Source organism: Chinchilla lanigera, unplaced genomic scaffold, assembly GCF_000276665.1.
Source record: "Chinchilla lanigera isolate Chin_1 unplaced genomic scaffold, ChiLan1.0 scaffold00067, whole genome shotgun sequence".
Taxonomy (NCBI): Eukaryota; Metazoa; Chordata; class Mammalia; order Rodentia; family Chinchillidae; genus Chinchilla; species Chinchilla lanigera.
Genome location: NW_004955468.1, coordinates 12298775 through 12317341, shown reverse-complemented (window position 1 = coordinate 12317341; position 18567 = coordinate 12298775). Strand labels below are relative to the sequence as shown.

Below are 18567 nucleotides of genomic sequence, written 5' to 3'. Positions count from 1 at the left end.
CGGAATTCCAATTAGCCATGATAAAAAAACCCTCTAAACCAGACTTATCATAGTCAAGATTCCAGAAATACAACACAAGAATAGAATCTTAAAAGCTGTTAGAGAAAAGGAAAAAATCACCTATAAAGAAAAGTCCATCAGAATCACAGCTGACTTCTCAGCACAAACCTTCAAGTCAAGGAGAGCTTGGAGTGAAGCACTTCAAGGTCTAAAGGAAAACAAACCTCAACCCATATTGATGTACCCTGTAAAACTATCTTTCAAAACCAATGGAGAAATAAAATACTTCCATGACAAAGAATATCTAAGGAAATTTATGACCACAAAACCAGCACTCCAAAATGTTTTGAGCAACATTCCTGAAAGAGATAAGAAGGACTACAACTACATGAACCCCAAAAGAAGGAATCCACAAGGGAAGGCAAACAATCAAACAGAGGGGGAAGAAAGGGGGCAGCAAACAACAGGAAAATAACATGACAAGAATAAGTCAATACATATCAGTTATAACCATCAATGTTAATGATCTCAATTCACCAATCAGAAGAAGCAGACCAGAAGAATGAATCAAGAAGCAAGATTCAACAGTATACTGCACATAAGAAACACATTTAATTCAAAAAGAAATTCATATACTGAAAGTCAAAGGTTGGAAAACAATACTCCATGTGACAGAAACTCAAAAAAAAGTGAAATTAGCTATTCCATTAGCAGACAAATTGAATTTCAAGTCAAGACTAATTAAAAGAGACAAAAATGTCATTATATCCTTGTAAAGGAAACAATTCAAGAGGAAGAGATAACAATCATAAATATGTATGCACCAAATACCAGTGCAGTCAATTATATAAAACAAATATTAATGGACATGAAAAATCAAATAAGCACTAATACAATTGTATCGGGGGATCTCGATACAAAAGACAGATCAACTAGACAAACATAAACAATGAAATCTTAGAACTGAACCAGGCTTTTGAACAAATGGACTTAGTAGATTTCTATAGAGTGTTCCACTCCGTAGCATCAGAATACACATTCTTTTTAGTTATACATTGGGGGTTCTCTAAAATAGACTATATACTAACTTGACAGTAATGTCTAAATCTCAGACATTGCTCATATTTGGCAAGAAGGTTTTATGGCACTGACTCCAGTCCCCTGTCATGTTCCCACTACTGTGGGACATAGTTCTGAATGACCATCAGCAAGGAAAGCTATCTCAGTACTGAGGGACAGGACTACAGATGGTTAATTGGTAATGCCTTCAGAAAAGAAGAAAAAGTATTTGGAGACACAGGGGGAAATTTTTGAGCATCAGAGAGTCACCTATGTGTCAACCCTACCAAAATAAATAGAGCTTCACGGGTCATGAAAGAGGGATCCTAGGCATGACTACCTAAAAGCAAAAAAAGGCCCTTCTAGCAGGTGTAATGGTTAGATATCTCCCGATTCTGTCTTTTTAAAATTTGATTTCACAATTTTTAATGAAACTTTATCAAGCTCAAGTGTTACTGTGGGTGATGGAGTTCCAGATGGGTTCCTAGGTTCTTGTGCAAGACAAGAATTGGATGTGGCACCTGATAGTAAGGAAACAGCAGCAGAGCTTAATTAGGCAACAGTATTCTCCAAGTGAGTGGGCTTATGGCCAAGTGCTGCAGGTGTTGGGTTTCAGGATTTAAAATGCTGCGCCTGGTGTTCCAGAGTATGACTGACAGGGTGTTGGCTCAAGTCAGCTCTGTCTATTGCACATGTCCCTTCCCATAATTCAGTCTGTTACAGTTGGATGTGTGAGATGCACTCCATATTCATGAACTTTAAGTGAGCTCCAGGTGAAGAGAGGTTATCGTAGACCCTGCAGGAAGATTTGCTACACAGGCCTCCTGGTCTGAGATGTTGGAATTTTCCAGGGCAGGCTCAGGGGTCTTTATTTTTCTTACCTCTGACTCTAGTAATAAGCCTTAGGACAAACTAGGGAAGGGAGGGTTGGCCCTGGGGCACTGCCCAGGTTCAGGTGAGTGGAGGGCAGTAATTCACAGCAAGTGGAGGGGAGCAGCTCCACAGCCAGTGCACCATCTATGTTACAAACCCCTGGCTTTCCTTTGCTTGTGCTCCTGCTACCTCTGATGCAATCTGTGTGACAAACTAATGTGTCAGCCAGTCAGAGGATATGAGACCACAAGACCCTCAAGACCGATGGCTGAAATAAGCAAGGGGAACTGTCACTGCTAAATGAAACTTTAAAAGTTAGGGGATTTTTTCCTTTGGAGACAAGTGAGTTCTCCAGACTTGCTTGGATCTAGGGCATAAGCAGTCACCCCACCTCTCCTCAGCCCAGAGCAATAGACAGAATATGCCAATGCTGGCCCCAAGAGGTCATTTCCTTAGGCAGGGAGAGGGAAGTCCAGTCCAAGAAGGCATGGAATTAGCCTGCACACATCTATTATTCCACTGCAGTCCCTCCCACCTGTTCCTTCCTATAAAATGCCCTTGTCCCCCTGTACACCATGAGATGGTGATTTGAGGCAAATAGGCCCCTCTACCTCCTCTGAGGTAACTTTGTATAAACCTTTGTTTCTCTTTTACCAAAATATATGGCCTCCTTTGGATTGGTCAGAGGCAAGCAAATGAACCTAAGCACAGGAATCTGAGTGGCCTGTTAACAGTTGCTTATTTCTATCACAGCTTGTATTTATGTAATTATGTAATTCTATTATTTTATAGCACTATAATTATATAAAATTAATTGCTACCATCTATAAAGTCCTAGCATGTGTCAAGACATTCCTCTCCCCTATACCCACCATCTACTGCCTAGTAATGCTAACTCACTCTGCGGGCCTATTTGGGCTTGGGTGTCAGTTTCTTTAGTTAGCTTTCTCCATCTGACTGTAGCCTGGGTTAGCTATGCCTGCTCTGAGCGTTGCCTGCATTTCTTCCTACAGTAACACTTATACCATTTTCTCAGAATTTCCTGTGTAACTGTTGACTACTCCAAAAAGAGTAAACTCCATGAAAAGAGGGTATTAATTATTCTATTACTCTTGATAATGCCAGCACCTGGAATTATTCCAGACATATTCCAGACGTAGGTGCTCAGTAAATGTTTACTGAACAAAAAATTAGTGCTAGGCATTTTATATTATTTTTTAAAATTTTATTAATACATGTAAAATACATATTAAATAAATTTACTGTGGGAAATTGGTACATAAACAAATTGAATCGTGATACTTTTCCCTTCCCTTGACATTCTTTCTGTCTTCCCACCTCCCCACACTTTGTATTAATTGTATTATTGGAAAATACTAGCGTGTGTACAAAGACCAAAACTTCCTAAGTCAGTTGGCTCACACTTCCTTTCTTGAGTACAGCTATAAAAAGAAGCAAGAAAACCTAAATGGCTAAGAGTACTGTACTTGCCCACAGATCAGACTCCGGAAGAAGATGGCTCAGCACCAACTGTGGATCTTGCTCTTGTGCCTGCAAACATGTGAGTTCTGACCCCTGCTGAGCCCCTCATTTCCCATAAAATTTTAGAAATGACCCTTAAGGAAGACCTTAAAATATCCCTTTAATCTGTTTTCAACAGAACACCTTGGGTCTTCGTACTATCCTGCTCAAAATGGATCCAACTTTTGGGGGAGGGACTTAGGATCCAAACCTAAGAGTTTCTAAGCTTTGAGGTTAATAATTCTGAATTTCGTCTGTGCTGTCTCCAAAGATATGAGGAAAATCCCTTTTCTCAGAAGAGCCAGCACTTGATAAACTCACCTGCAAAGCCTAGCAAAAAGGCAGATTATCCACAACCTTGAATGAATTAAAAGCAATTTCTTTCTGATGCTAGAATGTGTTATGTGATTTTTGAGACAGACCTTCCTAATGATATACCACTGCTTTCTCAGATTAGAATAATGCATAACTCCTTACAACCACTGTGAAAACCTCTACTCTATAAGCTCTTTTTATTTTCAAAGCACATTCAGCATCATTACCCTTCTTAGTATCCCCAAAATTAAAATAAATGGGGAAAAGATGATTATCTCTTATTTACAAATAAGTCTGAAAAAAGAAGTGGATAACTTAAATTAAAAACACTGTTTTTCTTATTTAAGGCTTAGTAGTAAGTTATAAAAGAATTAATATTGATTGTTATTAGTGCAATGAAAACTAGATAACACTAACATGGGCCTAAGAGTACTTTGACATTCCACACATTATCATTGTAAATTCAAAGTTTTCTTGTTTACATATAATGTGCTCTTTGGAATTTCAAAATCTAGTTCTAATATCTGTTATATGCTCTGAATATGTACAAACTCCTGGCATTATTGTACTTAGAACCTGGGTAACCTAGTGGATTAGGACTTTCTGAAAAGGTAGAATCTTTAGTTGATTTGACCGTATATGGCTGTGTCCCATTTAATTTGAGCTTCATGAACACCGCAACATTAGGCAGGCCAAGTGTTTGCAGTCGCTGCTGGTCACCCTAGCATGGGAAACAGAAAATGCAAAGTAAGCAGTGAAAAGAGTTAGCTCTAGGAACAATCCTAATCTTCCAGAGAAGGGATAGACAGTGAGCTATTTAAAGCACTTAATTTACAAAGCATTCTACAATTTACATGCCTACTTTTATGTTACCCATACTAAAATCATTGAAATTGGTGAAAGGTTATTATTAATTCCATTATGTCAGAGGAAGAAGGGGAGGAAGAGACTGATTCAGAGGCATAGCAATTCGCCTGAAGCTCCCCTACTGAAAACTGATAGAGCTGGAAATGGACACTAATTCTTCTAATCCCAAAGCTATAGCTCTTTATGCTCCACCTGACCTTCTCAATAACTGGGTTTTTTTTAAATGTCATCTTTCACTTTATTTTCACTGTGTCCCCAGCAGGATCCCAAAACAGGGCCAGGGTAGTATGCTGGCACTGAGCGACATCTTTCTGTAATGCAGTTTTGTTTCTAAGTGACATCTGACTTACTTGTGTTACCAAAAGACTGCCTCATATCTAGGAGAAGTGTTCCCTCATTTCCTGCCAGTTCTCCTCCAGTATCAAATATTTGCTTCTTGTCTCTCCTGTGACAGCTAAAACAACAGCAATGCAGCGCAGTGTTTGACCTCACTCTTTTCAACTCCTTTTTGGTCTTCAAAGGGCTAAATCTGCTAACATAACAGACAGCTCTAGGATATGCTTTTTCCAGCTACTGAAACTGAGGTTGAGGCTGTCAAATCAGCTAGTAGTGAATCAGCCACCCCTTAACTTTGCAATCCTAAGGAAGTTATTTAACCACTTTGTTTCTTTCACTTCAAAATAGGGAACTACTAACACAGTAGGATTATTTTCAGAATCTGAATGTTAATGCATACAACAGTAAGCGTACTACCTGAATATACAAGTGATGACGTATTAGCTAAATTTATTGTTGCTTTTCATACTTGGTTTTCATGCATTACTAAGCAGGGCCTTGACTTCATTGCACAGAGCTTCTGGGCAGGCATCCTCTTTTGGGAGTGGTCCAAGGAACATGCGTAGACAAGAAGGCAGTAGGATTTGGGCTAAGGGGTGGGTTTCTAGTGTTCTGAGAAGAAAAGCAGAAGTAAAGTATTCATTTTGTCAGGGACTCCTGAAATAGACTGGAAGTTTATTTTTACAGAAGAAAAGTGCTTCCACATACCATTTCTCTTTATTATATGGATGTATTTGCCTGTTGAGATTACTCCCCAAACATTTCTTGAGTACAAAAACATACCCTAAATTCCTCCGGCTGCTGTTTTTGAGAGAGATGGTCCCTTATATTTGCTATTTGGTTAGGAGTCAGCACTGATCTTATGCACTTCCCTAGAATGCACAGTTGAAAGAGCTGAGAAGCTATGAAAAGATGAAGGCAGAAATCCCCCCTTGCTTCCCACAGTCACTGAAACAAGGGAAGTCTGGGTGTGTGAATGCATGACTGCTCCATGTTGGAAAAATTTTCTCAAAGAATCAAGACTCACCATCATATGCTTTGATCCTGACTTTCTCATCATGACTTTGACTGTATCCCACCAGCCACTCCTACTTTGGGGTACAAGATCACAAAGCTGACCACTTTTGCACCTTATGCATTTCCTCTGTGTTCTGTATCATGCTCTTTTAATTCTCTACTCTCCTATCACTTCTAGCATTTATTTAACGCCTTATTTTGCTCCTTTCGCCTATCTTCCATCAATAACAGTGATAACCAAGTATGTGTGGAGCAATCACCACATGTCTGACACAATACTGAGTGGTCTACAGTTATAATTTTGTTTAACCCTCATAATTCCCCATGAGATGGATAATACTAATATACCCATTTCCAAATGTGAATATTGACACACAGTAAGTCAGATGTCATTTAACCAAGAAGTAGAGGAAGTAGGACTTAAACTCCACTGTCTTCAAATTTAACCACAGAGTCATGCTGCCTCCACTCACCTTCATGCTGATGTGGAGTAAAATATTAAATCCACTATGGATGATTAACATACTTAGAAATTTGTCAGGGAAAGTGATGATTTATTTATTCCTAACAAGATAGGATTATTCCGGTAGAAGCTGCACTTGTTTCTTTTCCCATTATAGAGGGATATGGAGCTAGTGGGCAGACCTTCACCAATAATAGAAGTATAGACAGGCCAGTAAGGGAGAATATCCAAGGAAATAGCCATCTCTCTAGCCGTGATTCAAGGACCATTCACTTCCCTATGATTTCAGTTGAGTTGAATTAGCTTCTGTAAAACAAGCAAAAGTCTAATGTCAACATGGTCTTGATGTCCTGTTGGGCACAGAGCATATCATGTGACAGTCTAGATGAACCTTAAAATCCCAAGAAGGGCAGGGACCAACCTGGACATGTGTGTAGGCATTCCCTGACCCCACTGTCATCCTAGAGGTCTGAGGCAGGATGCAGTCCTGCAGAAGGGTGCTGGAAGAGAGAGAGAGAGAGAGAGACAACTGCCACTGGTCTAATGTCCTGGCAGAGTCTCCTTCAAGGTGAATACAAGACCTCAGTTCTAGGAAGAGACTTGAGCAGATGACCACCACGGACACTGAGAAAGGGCTCAAAAGCAGAAACCCAGTTATAGAATGGAAATATATTATGTATGGAGAAATATAGATAGCAACCATCAGCTGAAAAATTCAATTTCCAGGTAGAAACTGACATCTGCTTTTTGGTGATAACACAAGACCCTGGTAGGAAAGAATAGAGCCCTAGAGATCCAGCTGGTCGCCAACAATACAAAAGGAGAGTCTTCCAATAGGAGCCATGAGGGTAGTGCCATACCACAAAGGCTACTCAAGGACACCTGAATTAAACTAACTTGGATGTTGGAGAGGGACGAATCTGAACGCTTACAGCCAACTAGGCTCATCAATATGGAACCAGGAAAAAATGAGCATTCAGTTGGAAAACCTGAAGGAGAAAATGTCTAGGTGCCCACATTGTCTTTTATATCTCAATGTTCAAATGTATGCTAATAGAGGGCAAAAATGGCTGCTCATACCCCATCTCTGTCTCCATATTTTGTGTGTATTCCTATTTGTGTTGAAGAAACTGACTCAAATAAACCTAAATCTCAATAAAGATGATGTAGAGTCTATCTGGGGTACAGCATGTGGCACCGTGGTAAAGTTCCTGCTTAACATGTGTGAGGCCCTAGATTCAATCCCCAGCACTGCCAAAACAAATAACAACCACAACTCAGGACTCAAGATGATATAAAGTAAACACTTCAGAGGAAAATAGAATTCTGTTCTATAGGGGTGGTAAATTCCCTTTTCTTGGAAAGTCTTATAAACAAAGCCTCTCTATCAAAGCAGAGAATGACCCAATAGTTCTGCTGCCCAATCTTTGCTTCCTCTTTGCCCTCCACGTCTCCTCACTGGAGTTGACCAGTTATAACCACTCTTTGACTTCAACCAGTTACAGCCAGCTCTTTGTGGGGATGCCACATGGTCAGGCGGCCTCTGATCACCTTCCTGGGCCCGTAGTGTACAGGAAGTATCACACACACACTCACACACACACACACACACACACACACACACACACACACACACGGTTAGTGCTGGAGCCAGTGGATGGAAAAAGGGAGAAGTTTAGCTACTGTCAAAAAAACAAAAACAAGAAATGCTTACTAGAAAAATCCTGAAGAAGCATAGGGTGGGTCTGGTCTGCTAAGCAACAGGACACCCTTCCCCAGTTCCCTTATGGGTAGCCTTCCTCTAGCATCTCCCTAGTGCCCCAACCTCTTCTTTCCTTCAGATTGTCTCTTAATCTCTGCACCAAAGCAGATTTGTTTTATATAACAAACACACACAGCGCTCAGGATATGGCAGGCACTCTTCTAAGAAGTTTGCAAATATTAACTCATTTAATACTTATAACACGTCTGTGAGTTTGGTGTTACTATGATCTTCATTTTAAAACTGAGGAAATTGAGGCACGGAGAGATTATGAACTTTTCCCAGAGCCAATGTCCAATATCCAACACAGCCAGGATTCATGCCAAGCTGTTGAGTTCTTAATCACTAAGCCACGTGCCTCAACCCGAGGCAGGCAGAGGCTCTTCTCAGGTAAGCACACCCCCCCACCCATGGTGTCTTCACATTCTTCTTCACTAGAATACACAGATGAGAGCATTCGAATGTGGGCAAATCCTCAGAATTCCTCAAAGCAGCAGGGAAGCTCTGCTTTATCTCATTCACCAACTAGAAGCCTGAGATTTAGCAGGTTTCAAACATTCATGGACATCTAGCTAGCTGGTGGAAGACTTTAGAATGTTTCTTGACCCCCAAGTTCAAAATACTTTTACTAACTGTTATAAGTCTTCATTCTATAGATCTACATAGAGTTTTTTTACAAACACTATAGAATATTGTCATAGCAAGAAGTTACAGTGAGCGAATGACTCCTTCTTATAAATCACTTTAAACCTTTGACCTTTCACAATAAGACCCAGAGAGCAGTGAAGAGTTCTTTCTGGCTGTCTCTTTGTTTTGATTTGCAGTTTTCTGTCTTGTTTTTGGTTTTCTATTGCTACATAAAGGATTTGGATCAGTAGCAAAAAAAAAAAGTATTCAGCGTTTATTCAGTTTTGTTCAACAGACATTTAGTAACCATCCCCCAGTTGTTGGGGAAATGGTAGTGACAGAAGAAAAGCTTCTGTATTCTTGGTAATAACACGATAGTAGGGATGTACTGTGGGGAGGTTGAGAAACAGTACACCAGTATACCAGGCAATGCTTTGGTTGTGATAATAACTGCCGTGGAGAAAAGTAAAGCAAGGCATAGCAATGGGGTGGGAGGTGCTACTTTAGGTATGGTGGTCAGGAAAGCTCTTCTGATGAGCTGACATTAGAGCAGAGACCAACGTGGTAGGAAAAGAAGAAGACAGCAAATTCAAAGCTCCTTGTAGAGAATGGTAAAGCAATGAAAGGAGGTAAGAGAGCTCCCCAAACCCCAGGAATACACTGCCTTTGTTTGTTTGGGCTTAAAATTTTTTTATTTTAAAGAGAATAAAAATAAACATTAAAAATGATACAGAATTTCAAAACAAGACAATAGGAAATCAACAATGGTTGTTATATTGCATAACACTTTTTGAGACAAATTCTCACTAAGTTGCTAAATTGCCCAGGCTAGTTTTGAACTGTCCATCATCCTGCCTCTCAAGCCTTTCAAAATGCTGGGATTACAGGTGTGCATCACCAGACCTGTCTTCAAAATGTTTTGCATTCCTAAATAATAGTAGCAATTACCATTAATATGCACCAAGTAATGAGCTGTGTTTTATCTTCATTTAATAATTACCTATGTTTTAGAGGTGAGGAACTGAGGATCTCTGAATTCAATAATTTTTCTCTAGATAATACTGCTAGGTTTAAAGATACCCAGATTCTTAACATGTGCTATTAATCTTTACACTTTCAAGCAAGTCTAACTTTGGTCTCCTCACTCTTAGCAGATAGTCTCACCCCTTGTGTTGCTGCAGAGATGAAGGCCACCAATAATGACAATCTTCCATCTTTTCTTTTCTATTCTAAATGTCCATCATGTATTAAGCATCTTTTTATGTGCCCTCATAACAATTCCATGTAACACACACTATTAAATCCCATGTTGTAATCAACTTAAATGTCAAGGATTGGATTTAACACACCCTCCACCTTCCCAGGCCATCTCTCTTCTATTTCCATCCATAGTGACACCTCCAAAAGCCCCTGTGCTTCTGTTTATTCTTTCCTTTTCGCCCTCTACTTCAGATGAAGGTGGGGCCCAACTTTAGTTGAAATTCTTTAGCTTTTACTGCCATCTTTTATTCCATGAAAAACATTCTTACACTCTGCTTGGTGCTATTGGCCAAGTCACTGGACTCAAGTTATACACTGCGTTCAGGGAAAACAAAGCCCTACAGAGAACCCAAGAGTAGGAGCACCTGTCCTGAGGCAGGTCCATCAAGGAAATCTCATGCTGCTTGCCTCCACCAATCTCTCCTGTTTTAAAGCAAAATACTGCTCCTTTTCATCACCTTCCTTTTACTGTCAAACTTCTCCACTATCTTACCACTTAGCCTGTTCCAAATCTCCTATATAGTGTCTATCAATGGAACTGTCTTACTTTTTCTGTATTCTTTGGGGTTTTTTGTTTGTTGTTTGATTGATTGGTTTGGTTTTCGTTTTGCATGACCAGGGATTAAACCCAAGGCCTTCACACTGAGCTACATCCCCAGCCCTTTTTATTTTATTTTATTTTATTTATTGAGACAGGGTCATGCTAAGTGTCTAAGCAGCCCAGGCTGCATTTAAATTTGTAATCCAAGATTACAAATTTGTAATCTTGGATTACAAATTTGTAATCTTGGATTACAAAATTAGGGTTCCATTTGTATGTTCCAAGGTGCTTGCTATTTAGATTATATTATAATGTTAAGCTTGCTGCCTTTGTTATGATGTTATATCATTTATCTTCTCTGCTGCATGTTTAATAACTGAGATCTGGAGACTAAATATCAGAAAGATAATTTGGGCTAAAAACACAGCCAATATTTTGGCTATGCCCTCTGAGATCAGTATAGACTCAGGACCTAAGAGAACCTCTACTATGACATCCTATAACTCAGTTGACTCCCTAATTTTCTGATCAAGGAGATTATGGGATCACAGAGGAAAGTGATTCTATGATGTATAGTGTGCCTAAGGAGAGTCACTAAGAGGGAAAAAAACCTCTCAGGCTTTCACAGAAAGCACCTTGGTCAAGCAATGGCCATGACTCATCTGGATGGCTGACACTGACAGAAGATCAAGAGATGCTATATTTGGTTCTGAGAAGATTCCTGAGGAAACCTCACTGACCCTGATAGATAGTAAAAGGTTAAAACTTTTACTTATACAAGTCTCACTGTAACTTGGTCTTAGATATCTGACAGGAAAGTGTGATCTCAAGACACAGATTGAAGGCTAATCATTGTTATGGACTCTGAACTATGTTCTTATTTTTACAAACATTGCTTGTCATTTCTTGCAATATTATCATTGTACTTTGCCTCACCCCCTTAGTCTAGCGAAGTTCATCCAGGAAACCCTGAGAAATGGAAGACAATTGGTAACCTTCTCATTGATGCTTCGAAGGATTGCATTGAAACAAAAAGGGGGACATGTGGGAGAAGGACTGTGATTGCTAATGGATTGATTACTGATGGTCGGCTTATGATCCCCAGCCGTGCTGAGTGCACGTGGTGCGGGGTGTGGGAAGCTCGCCCCAGGTTGGTTACCATCAGCTGAGAGGCAGAAATGGAAAGGGATAATGAATTTCTCTGGTTGATCTTAGTTACATTCTTGGTTCTAATAAAAGGCGATTGAGGTGAGTGATCAAGGCTGCAGTCCCAGAGGCTGTAAGGCCCCTGATCCCAGACTTCTAGTTGTCTTGTTTTTCTTGTCTTTTTTACCTTTTCTTATTCATCCATGGGCACATCGTCCTCGGGACCTGTCACTACAGTTATTACCGACATATATAACCCTGGATTACAAATTTAAATCCAGCCTGGGCTACTTACATATAGCAAGACCCTGTCTCAATAAATAAAATTTCACTCTTACATCTGGTAATCTGAGCGATGTAGTTGAGGATAGTGATATGTAATGTAACAACCACTGTTGATTCGTATTATTTTGTCTTTAGACCCTGTATCCCTTTGAATGTTCTTGCTCTGATTTGGTTATGTTTGTGATACTGGTATGCTGCTACTGTTCTATTTTGTTTGTTTGTTTGCTTCTCATTTACAACTCTTTAAAATAAAAAAAATTAAACATTAAAAATTAAAAAACCAATTTGTAATCCTTCTGCCTCAGTCTCCCAGAGTTCTGGGATTATAGGCATGGGCCCCAGTGCCTGGCTTGCTCTACATTTGCAAAGGCCATCAGTAACCTCCTAACAGGCAAATACAGTCTTCATCCCTCTTGAACTCTCTGAATCATTAGGCCTGGTGATGCTCCCCTTCCTGAGACTCTTTCTCCTTTTCTGTTTCACAGTATTGAGATCACTTCGATGCAGCTCTTGCCAGGGGGTCTTGTTTCTCTTGATAGTGCCTCTGCTGTAGACGTGAGCACTGCTCATGAGGCTCAGCTTTAGCCTTCAGTGTTGCTGTTCCTAAATTTCCCTCCTTTCCCTTAATTACTTCCTGTTTATGGATGTTTCTAAACTGTTTGGATTTCAATTTGACAATAAGAAACAAAAGTAATAAAGTAAGAATGGTTTAAGCAAAAGGGAAGTCTATTTCTTTCTCATATAAAAAGTCCAGAGGTGGCAATTCACAGCTGGCAGTTGTCTTGGTTACTTTTCTCTGGTTGCTGAGACAAAATACCCAATGCCCAAAATGAAGGAAGGAAAGGTTTATTTAGCTTACAGTTTGTGGAGGTTTCAGTCCATACTTGGCTGGCTCTGAGGCAGAAGGGAGCAAAGCAACAAGAGCAAAGGGGGGAATGGCAGCCGAACAGCAAACAGCCAGAGCAAACCGGAGGAATGGCAGCAAGCAGCTTCTTTCCCTGCCTTACTTTGTAAACAGGCTACCCCCACCTAAGGGGCATGTACCTCTGACATAATCTCCATGCCCTCCTCTTCCACAGGCTCAGGATGTTAAATTTGTAATCCAAGATTACAAATTTGTAATCTTCTTCCACAGGCTCAGGATGTGTACAAAGTAAGCACCCTGGCTTCCTGCTGAGTCACTTAGCCACACCTCTAGACTCCCCAAGTTGACACAATGTATCAACCATAACAGCAGTCTAGGTTACAAGATCATTAGAGACCCAGACAACTTTCTGCTCTACCATCCTTGGCACTTGGCTTTGTCTTTATGATCCACCCCATCTGTCTGGGATACACTGTCTTGGCCTTCCAGCCTGAAAGAAGCAAAGAAGGGATGAAGTAAGCAGATTCTCCTCTTCCTAAAGGCGTAGCAGGTGTAAACAATACTGTTACTTCCATCCTGTTAGCCTGAACTTAGTGACATGACCACACTTAGAGAAAGCACGACAGCATAGTCTTCATTCAGGGTGGCAACCTTTCCTTCTAAAAATTAGGAATTCCATCCCTAAGATGAAAAACAGAACAAATACTGGAAAAGAGTTAGCAAATTCTGCTGTAGCTTTCCTCAACCCTGACAGTGTATCTCCCTTTATCTTTCATCCTGCCACCTGCTTACTTATACAGCTCACTATCATTTCAATGTCGATATTTTTTCCTTTTTTTGGGGGGGGGGAGGTTAAGAGCAGAATATATTTATTAGGGAAAAGAAAGCTTCTGTCCAAGAGAGAGACAAAAGGGGGCCCGAGTGGGTTGCCAGGGAAACTGTCTTTTCTAGGGATTTTTATAGAGCAAAACCACGAGGTGAGGTGGGTCCAAGGTGGGAAACATGAGAACTCACAAGGTGGACACGAGGTGGGACAAAACTATGGCCAATCAATAAGATTACAAATATAATTGCTCAGGCAAAACTGATTAAGTTGGGATCAAAGGGGGAAGTGATTCATGTAGCAAGTGGGCTTGAATACAGAACAGGGGCTTTTCCTGTAGGGGGTTGGGTTAGTGACCCTTCCTGGATTTTTTCAAGGTGATTGTTACCTATTTAGAATATCAATTCCTGATGTTTATCCCTAGGGAGGTATGTGAGTGCATTTGTTTAACCTTTTGAGGTCTGGCCCACAGAGGAAGTACCTGTCTCTCCCACAGTTGCAAGGTATCTTGTCTTCCACATTGGCTCCTGTGAAGGCCTAGCCTTGTCTGACTGCCTATAATATTTCTATCTAACTCAGCTGCCTACAACATTCCCCTCTCTAAAGAAGTAACCCAAACTGCCTTGAGGGAATAATGGGCGATGGCCTCTCTGGCTTCTTCAGGCTGAAGGGGGTTGTAGTTGATTGGCAGTCAGAGATACTGTCCAAAGAGTCTATCTAAAGTCCCGCAGTAGACACCAGGAATTTTCATCTTGGGTAGGTGTATAGCTGTAAGTCTGGAGGCAACAAAGCCAAAGAAACAATTAAGTATGCATGGGCCAAATAATAGGATCAACAGGACAATTATGAATACAGTCAACAAAGATTTCCACCAAGAGAGGCCAGTAATAGCTTCCCATAAAGAGGACAAAGGAGTTTGAGTCTGACATATTATTGATCAGTCATCTAATATTTTGAACAGCCATTGAGACATTAGCAGAAGGATTGGGAATGTACACACAACATTTAGATTTTATAACTACACAAGTACCCCCCTGTGCTGCTGTTAGAATGTCTAATGCTATCCAGTTTTGGAGGATGGCCTGTCTTATTAATTTTACATTTTTATTTATGAGAGATAGACTAGCTGAGGTGTCACTTAAGGCCCACTGAGTATAGTTAGTTAAGGCCATGATATGTGTCATACAACCTTCTGCCTAGACAAGATCTGGTAGATCCCAGTCAAAGGAATCTAAAAATAATCTAGCATATTTGTTATAGGTTTTATCTGTATGATATCCTGGGGTCTGGCATCCTCTAGGAAAGAACAAATTTTCTGAGAAATTAGAGCATGTGTAATCAAATCATGAGCATTAGAGCTGACAGGTAAGATTAGAAACTGTTTCTAAAGAATAGCTATTGTAACCCACTGGCTCTTAGACTGCTTTATTGATGGAGTCTAACATTTAATTATAACTAAAGCTAAAGTCTAGCCTCTAGCTTTAGTTATAATTATTTCTAAATTTGTGATGACTTATGAAAACTAGATTAACATATTATTTTAACCAATGAAATAATATTTGTACATGAACAACAATATGTATTACATTTGTATAAACCAGTCTCAGCATTATTTTGATTACTTGGCAACCTGAATATATATAGTACAGTATTTAGACAGGATAAAATCTCTCCAGGATGAGAGAGCTGGGCTTTTAGGCATAACTAAAAGAAATGGGTGAAGAGAAAGTTACCACAGTTGCAGCTTAAGTGAGATTTTTCTTTTTTAGTGACTGCTTTTATTGAAGTATGATGACTGGAAGGAAGTTCAAGGTTGGAGAAGGACAAAGAGACCTGTGACAACGTCTAGCAATAGGCTGGTTTCTCTTTTTCTCTGGGCATGACACTCAGGGCTCCTCTGTGGAGATGACAGGCAGAGATGACAGTTTGGCCAGAGTCAACATTGATATTTCTAAACTTGTCTTTTCCCTTGGCATAAACTTTATCAGTTTTCCAGCAGTTCTCTACTGACACAAAGTAGAAACTCAAGATACATTATTGGGCAACTGAATTTTATTAAGTGCCTTTTTTTTTTTTTTTTTTTGCCTTTGTCTTTGTTATCTCTCAGCTCAGCCTTTCCTTTCCACTCCATTATCAACTCCTGGTCCATGCCTGATGGCTAAGTAGCTCCCTGGAAAACCTCTATCGCCCAACCTCTCTTTCCTCTTATTCTTTCTATATATCATTACTATAGCACAACAAGCCTAAAACATTATTGAAATCCTAATCTGTAAAAAAATGTAATAGGTCCCCAGTGCCTATGGGATATACTTCGAGCTCAAGCCTATCCCAAGTCTAAACCTAACTTATATCCAGTTGCACCTCTCTCTGTTCTGTAAATCTTGTGCCCAACATCAAAGTTCTGCTTCTAAACTTTCATTCAGAATCAAGGACCTGAAACACCCTTCCTTTTCTTTTTATCTAGTACCATTCTGTTTGCCCCTCAACATCCTCCACAAATTTTGTTTCCCAGAGGTTTTCTTTAACCACTGCAGCTCAGAGTGATCACTCCCTTCTTTGAATTCCTGCTGAAATTGCTATCTATGCCATTCACTTGCATTTTACCATTTACTGCCTCATATTGCAAACAGGAGTTATATGTACTTGTGTCTTATTCCCCTAACCAGATATTAAATTCCCCCAAAGGACAGGGGACCTGTCTTGGTCAGAGACTAATAGAGTACATTTCCTGGTAAGTCCCCAAGACATTTGTGTGTGTGCATGTGTGTGCACGTGTGCATGCATGTGTGTGCATGTATATGCACAGGGGGTGCTGGGGACTAAACCCAGGGCCTTGGCGCATGATAGGCAAGCACTCTACCACTGCGCTACACCCCCAGCCCCATCTCAAGACATTTTTGTGCCAAAAGATTTCTCTGCAGTTGGCTTGTGCTAAGGTTCCCTCCAGTGATAATATAGTATTTGATTTCCAGTCACACCTAAAACATTAAATATTGGGGCTTATTCATAATAGAGATTCTTTTTGTAATTTTTAAATTATTATTAATTTTACTGGTACATTTTAGGTATACATAATGATCACATTCTATAGAGGAAGTTTATACCTGTACATGATATTTCTTGATTCTTCTTCTTTCCCCAAACCCCTCTCTTCCCTTCAACCCCTCTTCTCCTCCTTATTTAAAGAAGCTTGGTTTTCATTTTCTTCCTTCTATTTTCTCTTTTCCCTTCCTTCTTTTTCCCCCTCTCCATCCCTTATTCTCTTTCCCATTTGAATATTTTCTTCCTACTTCCCAGTATCTGTTATATATTTTGGTCCTTATTTACCTTTTCGGTTTCTCCCACAAGAGAAACACTGTGATATCTAAACATGTGTGTCTTGTTTATTTCATTTGAGTATGGATTCTTTTTTTACCCTTGCTTCCTTTTTCCCCTCCCCCCTCCCTAGTTCCCCTTTCTTTTGAACAAATTCTCCCTATTTCACAATACCCTTTATACATTTTGCTCCTTATTTACACATTTGGTATCTCATACCAGAGAAAGTATGCAATATTTACACATGTGAATCAATTTATCTCACATAAGAGTACATTCTCAAGGTGCACCCATTTACCTAGAAATGTCTCATTTATCCTTCTTTATGGCTGAGTAGTACTCCATTATATAAAAAAGCGCATCTTCTTTATCCTTTGGGATTCTTTCTTTTAAAGGCAGAAGTGTTTTAAGAGCAAAATGAAGTCCTCCAAGAGTTCTAGAAATCATTCCTCCACACTTTATTTGAAGTAGCCCTAAAAAATGGAATTAAGTCAGGTGTGGTGACACATACCTGTAATCCCAACACTCAGGGGCAGAGGCAAGAAAAGCATAAGTTTGACTTTAGAAACAGCAAGAGCTGGTCTCACAATTTAAAACTGGGCTAGAGATAGAACTCAGGGTGAATCCCCTAGTACTGCTACATACATACATACATACATACATACATACATAACTAGATTGCTCTTTATAGGTGCTCCTATATGATCCTAGCATTCCTGAGGCTGTCAGGGGGGTAGACTATGGAGGCCCTAAAGGGCATGTACTAATCAATAATTATCACCCCCCCAAATAACAACATTTATTTTGCTTTGATGGTTAACAAAGCACTTGTACTCCAAGCACATCACTTGCTGCTTATTAAGTAGAGAGAACCCATAGTATAGCGATTATTTCCATTCTACAAATGAAGAAAGAGACTCAAAAAGGTTACTAAGTTTGCCTCATTCACATATAGAAGTCCTCCGGCACCCACATCTTTGGTTGACCTGGATTCCACTGCACTCTATGGTTTGCAGCTCCCTCTCACAGCACAACTGGCAGTATTTAAAAGTAGCAAGATCTTTCTGTAAGTTATGCCTGTGCAAACCCTCTGCTTTTTGTCTGTTAAGAGCAGGACTTCCTCCAGCATCACCTACATACCACCCTCGCTGTTCGATTGTGCTTTGATAACCCAGTGTCATTTCCTGAGTGAGTTGCTATGGGAGGTGAGACAGGCTTAATGCACCCCACACCAACCACTTGTAGCTGCATGGCTGCTCTAATACAGAGAAGCTCTCTGCTTTAGCAAACAGCCCAGTACTGCTGGGCTTTGAGAGAACCCATCAGAACCACAAGTTCCACATTCTTTTTGTCCTCTCCTACCCAACCCAAACCCAACAAGGAGGTAACAAACTGGGCGTTAGGGCCTGACTTCAAAAAAGCCTTGAAACACGGGAGATCTGGAATCAGGATTGGCTACAAAATTTGCAGGACCCAGTGCAAAATAAAAACA

At 40.1% G+C, this 18567-nt stretch overlaps 1 protein-coding gene and 1 long non-coding RNA gene across 3 annotated transcripts in view; one reads left to right on the top strand and one right to left on the bottom strand.

Annotated features, from left to right (window-relative positions):
* Positions 1-18567, bottom strand: part of LOC106150229 — a 54719-nt gene that overhangs the window by 13342 nt on the left and 22810 nt on the right. The window contains exon 3 of one of the 2 annotated variants that reach the window (XR_001236921.1): positions 17421-17548. The exons of the other annotated variant lie outside the window; for it this stretch is intronic. This is a non-coding gene — a long non-coding RNA (uncharacterized LOC106150229). Of the gene's footprint in view, positions 1-17420; positions 17549-18567 lie in introns of those variants that run through there. 2 annotated transcript variants of the gene reach the window in all.
* The window catches only part of Cd84 (CD84 molecule), a 33510-nt gene continuing 18308 nt past the window's right edge, over positions 3366-18567 (top strand). The window contains exon 1 of the mRNA XM_005400211.2: positions 3366-3493. Coding sequence (XP_005400268.1) covers positions 3448-3493 — 46 coding nt within the window. The 5' untranslated portion in view covers positions 3366-3447. The remainder of the gene's footprint in view (positions 3494-18567) is intronic.